This window comes from Pinus tabuliformis, chromosome 9, assembly GCF_031772625.1.
Source record: "Pinus tabuliformis cultivar Carrire ecotype Pingquan chromosome 9, CPIR1, whole genome shotgun sequence".
Taxonomy (NCBI): Eukaryota; Viridiplantae; Streptophyta; class Pinopsida; order Pinales; family Pinaceae; genus Pinus; species Pinus tabuliformis.
In genome coordinates, this window is record NC_142307.1 from 548,249,563 (window position 1) to 548,263,628 (window position 14,066).

Sequence of the window (14,066 nt, forward strand, 5' to 3'; positions counted from 1 at the left end):
GGCAAAATGATTCGTTATGGTACAAAGATCGCTTATACCTCTGTAAGAATTCCCAGCTAAAACAAAAGATTCTTATGGAATTGCACACTTCTCCCTTAGGAGGGCACTCAGGATTTTTAAAAACTTACCACAGGGTTAAGAAGGAATTTTTTTGGGATGGCCTTAAATCAGATATTCAAAAGTTTGTGGCGGAATGTTTGGTTTGCCAACAAAATAAAGTTGAAACAATTAAGACACCGGGTCTATTACAACCTTTATCCATTCCAAGCCAACGTTGGGAGGAGGTTTCAATGGATTTTATCACAGGTTTACCCAAGTCTGAGGGAAAGAGTGTCATCATGGTGGTAGTTGACAGACTTACCAAGTATGCACACTTTTGTGCATTATCACATCCATTTAAAGCCAGTACAGTTTCTACTGCATTTATGGAAACAGTTCAAAAGCTACATGGAAACCCAAAGATTATTGTAAGTGACAGAGATCCCATTTTCACTGGAAATTTTTGGACAGAATTATTTTCTTGTCTTGGTACTCAGTTAGCTCATAGCTCATCTTATCATCCTCAATCTGATGGGCAAACTGAGATAGTAAACAAATGTTTGGAAGGATATCTTCGTTGCTTTGTATCTGATAAACAGACACAATGGGTCAAATGGTTGCCTCTGGCTGAATGGTGGTATAACACTTCCTTCCATACAACAACAAAAATGACCCCATTTATGGCACTTTATGGGTATCAACCACCATCCATCACATCATATTTAAGAGAAAATTCTAAGGTTCAGGCAGTGGAACATCACATCGAACATCAACAAAAAGTCCTCCAACTCTTAAAGGATAACCTCATGTTGGCACAAAATAGAATGAAACAACAGGCACAACATCGCAGTGAAAGAAGTTTTGATGTAGGTGATTGGGTATTCCTACGGCTACAACTATATAAGCAAATGTCCCTAAAGCAAGCTAAGAAGGATAATAAATTATCACCAAAGTATTATGGTCCGTACAAGGTGTTGCAAAAGATTGGTACTATGGCATACAAATTGGAGCTTCCTGCAGCTTCTCGATTGCACCCAGTTTTCCATGTTTCATGTTTAAAGAAGGTTATAGGTGACAAGCTCCCAATTCAAACAATATTGCCAGAACTTGACGAGGAAGGAAAAATTATATTGGAACCGGAAGCAGTCACAGAAACAAGAACTCGACAGCTACGAAATCGATCAATTTCAGAGTATCTTATCAAGTGGAAGAACTTATCCGCTGAAGATTCCACATGGGAGGATGAGAATTTTATGCAGAAGTATCCAGAACTACTCAAGCGTTGAGGACAACACTTTTTTGAAGGAGAGGGGCATGTTGGGTCCCTATAATACTAGTGATTACCCCATTACTATTGTAGTTATACCCCTTATTTATATTGTTGTGCCCCTATTACCCCCATATTGTTATTTCTGTGCCCCATAGAATCCCTCTATTGTTATTTTTGTGGCTTTATATTATTATTGTTAGGTCGGCTGGATTATATTGTGACTCCTTAGACTCCTATATATAGAAAGGAGGTTTTGTCATTTGTATCATCCAAGAATTGTTCATTTATGTAATGTAAAGGAGGTTGCCCCCTCGAAGAGGCTGAATTCTAAGGCGTTGATCTATCTTTTCTATCTTTTCTTGAGTTGGTTTCATAACATTGTACAACTATACAGCACACGGCCACCGCTCTAGGCGTCGTACAATCAATTCAAAAAAAAAAAATAGTTTCCATCCATACAAAAATTAATTCACCCTGCTCTTGTTCACATCTCCTCACGTCTATACATGCTACCGCTATCCACACCATTTAGAGCAATCGTATCCGTACAATTAAAAATTGTGTTCGTACATATCCATACAGCGACCACCATAGAGTCAACTTAAAAGGTGTGTTATGCAAAGGGGAGTTAAAGTTAACAAGAATAAAATAAGGTTTATAAAGTTATTTAAATAAGTTAATATATTAAGAAAGGAAAGAAAGTATTATTATTACAAAAAAGGGTATTATTATTACAAAAAAGGGTATTCTTATTATAGAAGGAAAAATTAGTTCTTATAAAAGTTAAAATAGAGTTAATTTAAAAAGAAAAACGGGTAATTAATTAAAAATAAGTGAAAGTTATATTAAAAAAAATATAATCTTAAGGTCATAAATAATAATTAAAAAAAAAAAGTGAAAAGAGAAAATATTATTATATTCTCAAAACTCATATAAGAAGGAAAAAAAGAGAAAAAGGGAAGTAAAACAAAGGTATTGAAGAAATTTTGAAATTAAAGAGTTAAAAGTAGTGAAGAAAAAGCAAAAAGATGCAATCAATAAGAAACCTTGGTTTCTTTTCAAAATGTCATTTTTGTTCAGAAGGATATTCTAATTGTCAAGAGTCATTTAGAAATCAAAATGTCATTTGTGAAAAATGTCACAAAACTTTTACTTTAGTTGAATATCAAAGTGATACACAAAAACAATCGTTAGAAGGAGATATGAAGTTTTGTGAAGGGATAAAACAATTAATGGCAACACTTGAGCGACAACATGCAGATTTTAATAAAGGATTGAAGAAAATAGAATCCAACTTGCAAGTTGAACACCCAACACCACTCCTACAAGACAATGTAATCCATTGTACCAAAAAATTGCAATAGAAAGATCAAGAGAATTCACATATTAAAAATTTTGATGACAAAATGGCCAAACTTCAGCAAAACAAGGAAATAATAGAGAAGGACGGAGAAATTTCATGCCTCAAAGATCACAACAAAAAATTACTCACACAAGATAAGAAGGATAAGGTCACAAAAAAAGAACTTAAAAAGCACCTATCAGAACAAGAAGAGGAAAATTTATGCTTAAAGAACCTTAATCAAAGGTTATTAGAACAAATCAAAAGTTTAAAAAATGAGGAGAAAGACATTAAGAATAAAGTCAACAATCTAGAAAACGAATAACTTTCACGTCTAAAGAATCACAATCAAAACCTACTTATGCAAATAAAAAAGCTTAAGAATGCTAAGAAGTTGCTAAAATATTAAAACAACTTATTCAAGAAAAAGCATCAAAATCTTCAGATGTGCAAATTCAAGTTGAAGAAAAGGGAACAAACATTGATCTAGATAATACCACAATTCAGAAAGATCCCAATCCAATTGAAGTGAAGACGTACTCAAAAGTTGCAGTTCAAATGACGGAAATTTCAAGTGAAGATCCAACAATTAACCAAGTGACTTCTATACCTGAAGGAAATCAGATACCTCTAGTAAACTAAGAAATCACCACAAACAGGTTAAGAGGAGCTTAGATCACAAGAACTCCTTATCGACACCCAAATCATAAAGGCTGACATCTCAATAAGTCTACAAATCCATATCATTCATTCGTACAAGAAACAAGTAACTTATATTCCAAAGAATATCAATGTCACCGTAATCCAGTCTTGAGATAACAATTCTTCTCAAGTTTCCAATAACTACAAGATTCTACAAAAGATTGATTGAGGATGGTCAGATCCCTTCTTAGTTCAACAATTTTGTTTTATCACTCAAAGGTTCATATCGTCTCATATCATCGAAGATGACAATTCCAAGATGAGAAGAGATTCGAGACAGAAAAAGAGATCAAGCCTTTTCATCAATAAGCTTTGAGGACAAAGCTTTTCTAAAGGGGAAGGCAATATTATGAATATAAATAATTAATAATTAAATAGTAATAGTGATTAGTATACTAGAGAGGCATGTCTCTAAGGACATGACCATTCATGAAGGGGCACCTGCCTAGGTATATAAGCAGGCCCTCATCTGTGACAATCCCATATCTTACAAATTCATATCACTTGTATTCAAACATTTTTATATAAATATATTATTCATTCCATGATGGACATTCTTATATTTCAGATATTCTGAATATCCTGCTACATATACGAACTTTGTTCGTAACAATTTCTTAAAAGACTTCATCTTCACATACCCACAATCCATTTTTATTTAAATGTCACAATGGATTATATTTCGAAAGGAAAAATTGCATACGAGAGTATAACATATTTTGCACTTTAAGTGTCATCATTCTACAAGAATATTAAACTCAACAAACACGATTCATATTAAAAGAATGCCCATTGTTTCTATAATGCATTATATTTATAACCACCAAAGCTAAAAGTCTTACTTCTATGCCTGAAATTCCAAATATATCCATATTCCATTGGTAATGTTCTCGGCGTCTTCCTCTGGTCATTCTTTCATAACGCCAACATTGCCCTATCGCAAACCATTTGAGAGGAAGTGACAATGCTTTCCTGTAGAACATAAAATGCACATTAAGTTGTGTGAACCAAACTTGGATTGCATTAGCAAATTACTGCTCAACTCCTATGAAAGAAGGACATGCTAAGTTTCTTTACTAAAAGACATAATGTTCAACTATAAACATGTTAATGTGAGAATTTAATTGCTGTTCCAAATGAAAAATTATTTGCAATGTATTAAAATATAATGAGTCCAAGATGGAGACCCCTTTTGCATAACCACCCGAGCTAAAGACGGTGTCAGCTCTGGCCGAAGTGCCACCCGCCGACCACCCTTGTCTACAAAACTGTAGAGCTGTAACAATAAACATAATGAATAAGAAAGGGTGCTGCAAGCAAACATGCAATTTGTGTCAAAGGCCTCCAAAACAGAGATCATCTAATTAGAAATTTGTTTTAATCGAAAACATATTTTCCCTTCTTATATATTTATATGCAATCTAAAATGGATCATGATTAAAACTCAACTTCTTCCCGTTGCCTTGGTTCTCTAATTAGTGACACACTAACTACAATATGGCATGAAAAAAATCTATTGATATTTATGAGCAACTATACAGATCCTATTTTGGTAAACATTATAATAACATTGCATCTGTATCTTTTAACAGAAGTTAGCGTAAATTATTGATCCCTTTTGGCCCTTGATCTGTGTTTACCTGAATTTATACCTTGGTTCACTCATTAGTAACACACTAACTACAATATGGCATCAAAAAAATTTATTGATATTGACGAACAACTATAAAGATCCTATTTTGGTAACATTATATGATTATAGTAACATTTTATCTGTATCATTTAACAGAAGTTAGAGTAAACTATTGATCCCTTTTGGCCCTTGATCCAAATTTAGTATTTATCTGAATTTATACTTTGTATAATTTTCCACCTTACATGAGTTAAAACAACCACCAAAAAAACATTATTTGGTTTCCTTGTTCAATGCAGGATGAGAGAGAATATTTTATTCAGAAGTTCCATTTAATGTAGATAAATATAATATATACTGATATGTTATATATAAATAGAACAATAATAATAACTAATCACTAAAGTTCATAACCCTTCATCCTCATGACCACTTACTGATATTTATAACGTAACAGGAGATCTTGAATATATATATATATATATATTCCCATTTCTTATTTAGATTGGATGTTTCATTGTTAAGGAATATAATGTTTGTAGAATTGGTATCAGAGCCCATCTGTTCATGGCCTTTGGCCACATTTTCTCGAAGCCTGTATGATCCCAGCCTTTGGCCACATATTTTTTAGAGCTAATATGAAAATTGGCCTTTGGCCATTTCAATCATTTTCTGGCTTGTGGCTGTTTTCTTCTACTCTGCTTGTGGCAAAAAACCATCTTCACTTCTGGCCAAATTTCTCCACTCTGCTTGTTGGAAGGGTTTGTGGTAGAGGGATCTCTGTTCGGGTGGCCTGTGAGCATGGGAGGATGACTGTGGTAGGCCACAGGCCATACCAACTCTGAACAGTGCTAACGCAGGGTTGTTTTGGAGCTGGAATGAGCCCAGAACAGCAGCATAATAGGAGGCCCCTCTTCCCTTGCTAGACCACAGAAATTAAGGATTGTTTTGGTGTCAAATGAAGGGCTGGTGCAGCGTACTAGTGCCCTAACCAGGAACAGTCTAGGGCAGCGGTGGAACAGCAGACATAGAGTCATGTTCACCTTGTGTTGGGTCAAGGATATTGACCAGTATTGGATCAGTTTACCTTGCAGCCTGTGGGTGCCATTTGGAGGACTTTCCGTGGAGGTGAAAAGTCCATCCTAGGAGCAGAACCTACAGTGAAGTATTGGGCATCATTGGTCTGGTGGAGGGCAGCGTGTTGATAGCCCAAAGTAGCCCTAGACAAGCTATCTTGAAGTGACGAAGAGGAGCTAAAGGTTGGGTGAAGATTGGTGCCAAAGTGCAGCACCTTGATGGACAAAGGTGATTGCTAGCCTGACAGATTGGAGCTCAGGATTAAGCCTATCCAGAGAGCAAATTAGATCAGCCCGTGTACATGCTACAGAAGTGACGTGCAGCGGTGTTAGGTGGAACCACTACTGGAGTCTTGATGTGTTGTCCTTTGAAGGACTAAGGGGCAGCTAGTGAGCAGTACGGAAGCGAAGGACCGGCAGGACAAGATATGACATAGAGTCTGCACAGCATGTTTGTCATTGTATCTTGTATACCATACACTGTTGTACTATTCAGATTTGGTTTAATATAACAAAGATTGGGTTGTACGTTCAATATTTGTTAAAAATTGAGTATACCCTTCAACATAATCCAACACTTCTTGTTCTTCCAAAGTCAAATCAAGAGACACCTTCCATCTGTGATAGTCAGACTTTTCACGGAGATTGTCTTCAACCGGGAAGTGGGACGAGGAACCCATTGAGCCTTTTGTCATTTTCAACTGTCTTCGGCGATTGTTCTTTCATTCTTGCTTGGGCTTTGTCTTCACCTCAACTCTGATACCATGTTAAATTTAGGTATGTTCTATGCTGAGAGGAATTTACTTCAATTTTTCATATTAGCCCAATGTCAATATTCAGATTAGCAATCACATCAGCATGATAGTAAAGTGTAGATAGAACATAAACATAAATAGTAGAAGACAAGCCAAGACAAGAGGACACAAGATGTGGCACCAGCCAGGGACAAACCCCAATGTGGGGAAACCCTTGATCAAATCTTCTTTAGTCTTCAATAGTTCAGCAGAGAGATAGAGATAGAGTACAATGAATTAAAGTCAATACTGACTTGCCAAATAGGAGATCTAACATCAAAGATCTTCACCATAAAGATGATACAATGAAGTTGCAAATCTGATACCAAGGACTGCAGTTCTGAACTCAGGTGAGGGCATACTTATCAGTCCTCATTCTTCAACAGGTTCTCCAAGGTGATTACACCACCATGCTGCTCCTTGCTAGCTGACTAATCCTCAACGCAATACTACTAACCCTTGACAATGGCTCTGTCCATCTCTTATTACAGCAGCATCATACAACCCTCCAACAGTCATTAAAATAGCCTTTGATCTCAGCAGTATTATCTCACAAGACAGCTCCTAGATTATGTTGATGATCTGGGCATATATAAGCCCTCAAACACCCATACGAAATACTTGACTGTGGTGTTATGGCCTGTGGCCTAACACACAGTTTTCTTGTAGCTTCCAGGCAGCATAAACATTATTCTTTGTTACCCCAACAGATCTGTTCCACTGCTCCTTTAACTCAGCCTTCTTACAAGAAGAAACCAGCCTCACACAGTCACAAAAGGGATGCCCAAACAGTCCCTTAATTCGTGCCTCTTTCACGCTGTTAGCAGGGTTCCTTTATGCTGCGGCTAGGGCTCTTTTCTTGCTGCAGCTAGGGCCTCCTTAGACCTGCGGCTAGGGCTTCTTGACTGCAGATTTAGACCTCTTAGAACAGCGGATTAAGGCTCCTCTTGACAGCGAGTTGGAACACCGAATTGGAGCCTCCTTTGACTGTGAATAGCAGCCTCTCTTTGACTACGGCTTGCTGCGGATAGGAGCCTATTTGAACAGTGGATCAGGGCTCCTCTTTACCAACGAAATAGGGCCTCCTTATTACTGCGTATAGGGCTTCTAAAGCACCTTCACAACTCCGGCTAAGACTTCTTTTAGGCTGCGGCTAGGGCATGGCTAGATCTCCTTCAACTGCAGCTAGGTGTCTCTCCCTTCAACTACATCTAGGGCACCTTGACTTGCTGCGTATAGAACCCTTCCTTCACTGCGTCTAGGGCTTCTCCCTCTTGATCTCTCTAGCCACCAAACCCAAACGAGTGGAGAGAGATCTTAGGAGAAGTGTGTGTGTCAAAAATAACTTGAGACCTCTTCTATTTATAATACAACATTGAGGATAAGTTGGGGTTATATGGTTGTTGGCCAACCTTGACAAATTGTCTAATAACATAAATAAATTCATATCTCCATGAATACATGTCGGAATCAAATGATCTTTAGATCAATCCTACACCTCTCGAAGAGAGGAATCCAAGAAAAATATCAGCTGCCATAAATAAGATGACCCACATGGACTTTGGCCCTAGTTGCCAATTTTAACATCATATCCCTAAAAGATGGAGGAAGCTAAAGAAATGGGCCAAGGAAAGAGGGTGTAACAAATCTCTCCTATGAGTAAGATAGTATCCCTCACAAAAGGGTCCTATCATAAGCTCCTAAATCTTGTGCTATAGATATGACCAAGATAATAAGATGCATCATGGCATCATGGAAGCATTAGAAACAAGAGCTCGTGACATCACCATGGGAATCATGAAGGAAAAAACCCATGGCAGACAAACATGAAGAATATAACTCTTAGGAACCTCAATGGACATTGAAGAAAAGGAAGTAGTCATTTGGGACAAGGCTCATCATACATCAAGTCAAAAGGAAACATCTGCCAGTTGGGGATATACAAGATCCCCAAAATTTGAAGAAATTTCAACCCCCACTCCAATTATCAGTTTTCCTTATCACTCCATGCATTTAGTTTTAAATCCAAGCATGATAAAAATTCTAAAATCTGGAAATGACAATAATTTTCTGAAAACACAAATTTAGAGATTTCAAAACTGCTGAATTGCAGAAATAAAACACAGCAAAATTATGACAGCCACACACAGAAAATAACACAGTGATTTTTGGTCAATGTGACCCTAGAAAAACCCCCTACAACTCTTGGGGAAAATCAGTTTGAGAGCTCTTCTTTATTTCTGGAAACGCTTTTACAGAGAAACTGAAATACACAGTAAAAATTCCAGCAACCACAAATTACAACTTATCTCGATTTACATGCTTGAACTCCACCTTGAAAATCATGCCAATCAAGTAATAGCCAAAACACAAATTTTGACAGTAATAAAATAGCATTAAATTTTGTACGACAAGCCTCGAAAAATGTGCCAAAAACTTGATGTCCCTCTTCCTCGATTTTTGTGCCTTTCTCCTGCTATACGATTTTTCCTTGGGATGCGTGCCAATAAATGTTGCTGCCTAGATTTGCTGAAATGTCTACTTGATGCTCTCCTTCACTTCCTCCTTGCTCTCTCTTCTCTTTCTCTCAAATGCTCATGAAAGAATAAATTGATCTTTTCCTCTTCTCTTCTCCTTTTAATCTCCAAATGGCCTTTTGGGTTACCCTAAGATCTAATCGCTGAGATTCATTTAGATCTAGAGATGAGAATAAATGTGCATTTAATTCTCACTTTCTATTTTTTAACTCACCCACTTAAATAAAGACCCAATTAGCCTTTTATTTCCATAGTCACTTTTTCACTTTTTAATTCTTCATTGACTTTAATAAAGTCACCTTTAAATTAGAATGTAACTTTACCACTTATAAAGTCACTTTTAAATTAGAATGTAACTTTACCACTTATAAAGTCACTTTTAAATTAAATTGACTTTATCACTTATAAAATCACTTTAGGATAAAAGTAAAAAATAAATTTGTACACTTTTCCCTAGGCCAAAGATCAAAGCCATCGGGAACCACTTGTCCTCTGGTACCCAAATTTAAACACTCCCTCTTACCGAGGAAAGTGGTTCTCACCACTCATGTCCGCTACCTACCCATTTGTGGAAATGTACTCAAGCTTGACAGCTCCCTTTTGGACATAGTCTCTAATGAAGTGATACTTGATCTCAATATGCTTTGACCTGTCATGAAAAACTGGATTCTCCGTGAGTTTTATGCAACTCTGATTATCACAGTAAATTACTGAAGGTCCCAATGCCTGACCAAATAAACCAAACATCTTGCGAAGTCATATGACCTCACAACTAGCCAAACTAGTAGCCATATACTCTGCCTCAGCTGAAATCAATGCAACTGACTGTTGTTTCCGACTGATCCATGACACAACTGCCGAAACCAACCCAAAACAACACCTAGAAGTATTCTTCCTATCTGAAGCACAACCTGCCCAATCTGAATCCGTGTACCCCACCAGTCTCACTCCATCACCTTGTCTATAATCCAGACCAAAATCCGCAGTCCCCTGCAAGTAACGAAGAATGTGTTTTGCAACCACCCAGTGCACTCTCCTGGGCTCACACATGAACTGACTCATAGTGTTAACTGCAAAACATATATCTGGTTGAGTGTTGACCAAATACATCAAGCATCCAATCAACTGTTTGTATAGAGTAGGATCCACCAACTCGAAATCAGAAGCGTGAAGCTTCTTCCGGTTAGTGATCATAGGTGTAGACATGGGTTTGCAGTCCTCCATGTGAAATCTGCTAAGAATATCCACAATGTACTTCCCTTGTCCCAACAAGAAATGCCCCTCCTCCTGCAACACCTCCAATCCCAGAAAATAATGCATCAAGTCGATATCCTTCATCTCAAACTCTGAAGCAAGATCTCTCTTGCAGCCCTCAATGAGTCCCTCTACACCAGTGATGATCAAGTCATCAACATACAACACCAGAATGAGAGGCTCCTCGCCCACCACAATGAAGTATAGGTTCGGATCAGCCTCATTCTTTATGAAACCCAACTGTTGCAAGTATGTATCAATCCTTGAGTACCAAGCTCTAGGAGCTTGCTTTAGACCATAGAGTGCCTTTTTCAATCTGCATACATGGGACTCCTTCCCATGCACCTCAAAGCCCTGCGGTTGCTCAATATAAACCTCCTCTTGAATGAAGCCATTGAGAAATGTGGTCCTCACATCCATCTAGTGGATCTTCCAACCCATCTCTGCTGCAATCAATATAATAGAGTGAATAGATGTATACCGAGCTACGGGAGCGAAGGTCTCCTCATAGTCAACTCCCTCTACCTGTGAGAACCCTCTTGCCACAAATCGAGCCTTGAACTTCTCGACCCTACCATTTGCAGCATGCTTTATCTTGTAGAGCCATATGGAAGTAACAACTGATTTACCTTCAGGTCTCGACACTACCTCCCAAACATCGTTCTTCATAATATAAGAATCCTCCTCCATCATGGCCTCTCTCCAGACCTACTGGTTGGCTGCGTCCTCATAACTAGAAGGCTCAGAGTCAACAATGCTTGTTACCAATGCCATGTCATTGCAGAACCGCTCACGTGGTTTACTCTCTCTAACCTATCTCTTTGGCCCAGCAACTAATGTGGCCTCGCGCAAGGTATCTTGAAGCCACTTAGGCTTCCTCTTCCCTGAGCATACTTCTCCCACCGGAGTGAAAGAATCTTCATCATCATCAAAAACCTGAACTCCTGAAGGCCTGTCAACTGATCTCATCCCTGAACTTGTGTTTGTAGATGTTGAAGTACCGTGCGAACTGTCCATTAGTGGACTACCCTGTGAACTGCTCTGCGAACTGCCCTGCATGTTGCCCGAAGAACCACCCACCTGACTCTGAGAGCCACTGCTCACTGATGGACCTGACACTGTAATCGATGTACCTCTTGATCCCTGACCACTGGATCCCTATGACTGACTCAACTGCTCCTGAGGGTCTGGTGACTCTGGATACTCTAACTCCCGTGACCTCCTGAAAGGTCTCTCCTCCTCAAACTTCACATCCCGCCTAACAACCACTTTCCTCTGCGCAGGAATATAAATCTGATAAGTTTTCGAGGTCTCGCTATAACCCACAAAGATGCCCTTGTCTGCAGTGGGCTCTAGCTTGGTCCTGTTCTCCTTGGGGACATAGGAATATGTAAGGCACCCAAAGATACGAAAGTGCCCAACATCAGGCTTCTTCCTAGAAAAAGCCTCCTCCAGAGTCACATTCCCCAAGGCACGATGTGGACTCCTGTTCTGCAAGTACACAACAATGTTGCAGGCCTCTGCCCACAAAAATAAAGGTAACCCCTGATCATGAAGCATGGCTCTAGCAACCCCTGCAATGCATCTGTTCTTCTTCTCTGCAACTCCATTCTATTGGGGGTAGTACGGAACTATGAACACCCTTCTAATGCCTGCCTCGGCACAAAAATCAACAAATTCACTAAGAGTATACTCCCCTCCATTGTCCGACCTGAGGACCTTGATCTTCCTACCTGTCTGGGTCTCCATAAGAGCTTTGAACTCTTGAAACCACTTAAAGACCTTGTTGACTTGGGGTAGCATAGGATGTGCTCTAACCACGAAATTTGGGGGAGAGGTTGGGGCACATGAGGTCTTCAATACCCAGAAAGGGTTTGGGTAGATTCTAAACAGATCAGGAGATATTAAAATATTTAATATTTTTAATGGAGTTCGTAAGTCTAAACTTAGGGAAAATAAAATATTAATGTGTATTAATATGAATCTGTGTTAGAGTGGTCCAAAAGACATGGATCAAGCCAGATCTAATCTTAGCCATTGATTAGGGACTTAATCTCAGCCATTGAGATGTCAACAGGAAAAGTATAAGAGGAGGCTTGAGAGTCACTTGAAGAAGACACCAGAGTGATCAGTCATTCCATTCTCTAGAGCGAGGTTTGCTAAGAGAGATAGAATCAGTGATCAGGAGAGCAGCTGAGGGGCATTAAGTACAGAGAAACAGAGGAGGCAGAGATTGTGTCGGGAGAGCAGCCAAGGAGAGTGACGCAGAGCCAGCAAGGGCTCACGCAGGGCCACGCAAAGGCAGCCAAGTGCTGCACAGAGCACCAGAGAGGCCAGCATGTCTGACGTAGAGGCCCAGAAAGCTAACGCAGGGCCTCCTAGGGCTGATGCAGGGCCAGCGTGAGATAGAGAGGGGCTAACGCAGTCCAGATTGGGCAGACACTGGGGTTGCAGACCAATTTTGTGCTAAGGAGCTCCCGAAAGGATCTTCCAGGGTTTCAACCAAGAGATTTCTCTCAAACTGTGAGGTATAGTTGTTAAGGAATTCTCTGTTGGGTAGGCCAGTTTCGGCACCCAGATTGTACTCTGATATTGCTTAATAAGAAAACCCTCAAATAGCTGCACCAATTTTCCTGCATTAGGTTTTTCCGGGTACATTGGTCCAAAAATAATGGTGTCATGTGGTGTGTTTGTTCTTGTTTCTTTTAGTTGCTGATCTGTAATATGTTGAACATGCACTGATGTTTATTTTCAGTATTTACTTTGTAAATAACTTGTTAAAGAAAAATAACAAGTAGGTATGAATAAATCAGAAAAAGTGCATGAAGGGTTTATAAACTAAGTAAATTTAGAAACTTCAACATGGTATCGGAGCGAATTGCAGATCACAGGAGGACTAAGAGACATTAGTTGAGCGGAGCAATAGCAGCAGAAAACAGTTGTCCCGAGGTAACAGAAGTTGTTTCTAGCAACACAGAGGCCAATAAGTGTGACGCAGAGCCAGCTAGAGCCACACAGAAGCCGGGAGCTGCGTAGAGCCTCAGAGAGGCCAGCGTTGCTGACGCAAAGGGCCAGAGGGCTGACGCAGGGCATCCCAGGGCTGACGCAGACCCATCTGGGGTGACGCAGAGCCAGCGTGAGGCAGAGAGGGGCTGACGCAGTTCACAGAGAGGCAGTCGCTGGAGTCTTGAAGGCTACAGAAATATTGCAGACTGGAGCTGGTGAGGTACTATAATCAGAACAATACCTGACAGAGCAGGGCCAGAGGAGTTGTTACCGAGGGTTTCTAGCCGAGGAACCTGGATCAGCAGTGCAATTGCACAAGATGATCAGAGTAGGAGGCATCTCGACAAGCGGTAGAAGGATTTCCAAAAGGGAAATCAGGACTCAGAGACAGTCCAGAAGAGAACTTCCAGACG

At 39.5% G+C, this 14,066-nt stretch overlaps 1 protein-coding gene across 1 annotated transcript in view; it reads right to left on the minus strand.

The window, feature by feature from the left end:
- LOC149149680 (histidine--tRNA ligase, chloroplastic/mitochondrial-like) overlaps nt 1-14,066 on the minus strand; it is a 340,861-nt gene that overhangs the window by 235,042 nt on the left and 91,753 nt on the right. The window contains exons 4-5 of the mRNA XM_089440941.1: nt 4,541-4,629; nt 4,196-4,325 (exon numbers count right to left, since the gene is read on the minus strand). Of these exons, the coding sequence (XP_089297067.1) occupies nt 4,196-4,325; nt 4,541-4,629 (219 nt within the window). The remainder of the gene's footprint in view (nt 1-4,195; nt 4,326-4,540; nt 4,630-14,066) is intronic.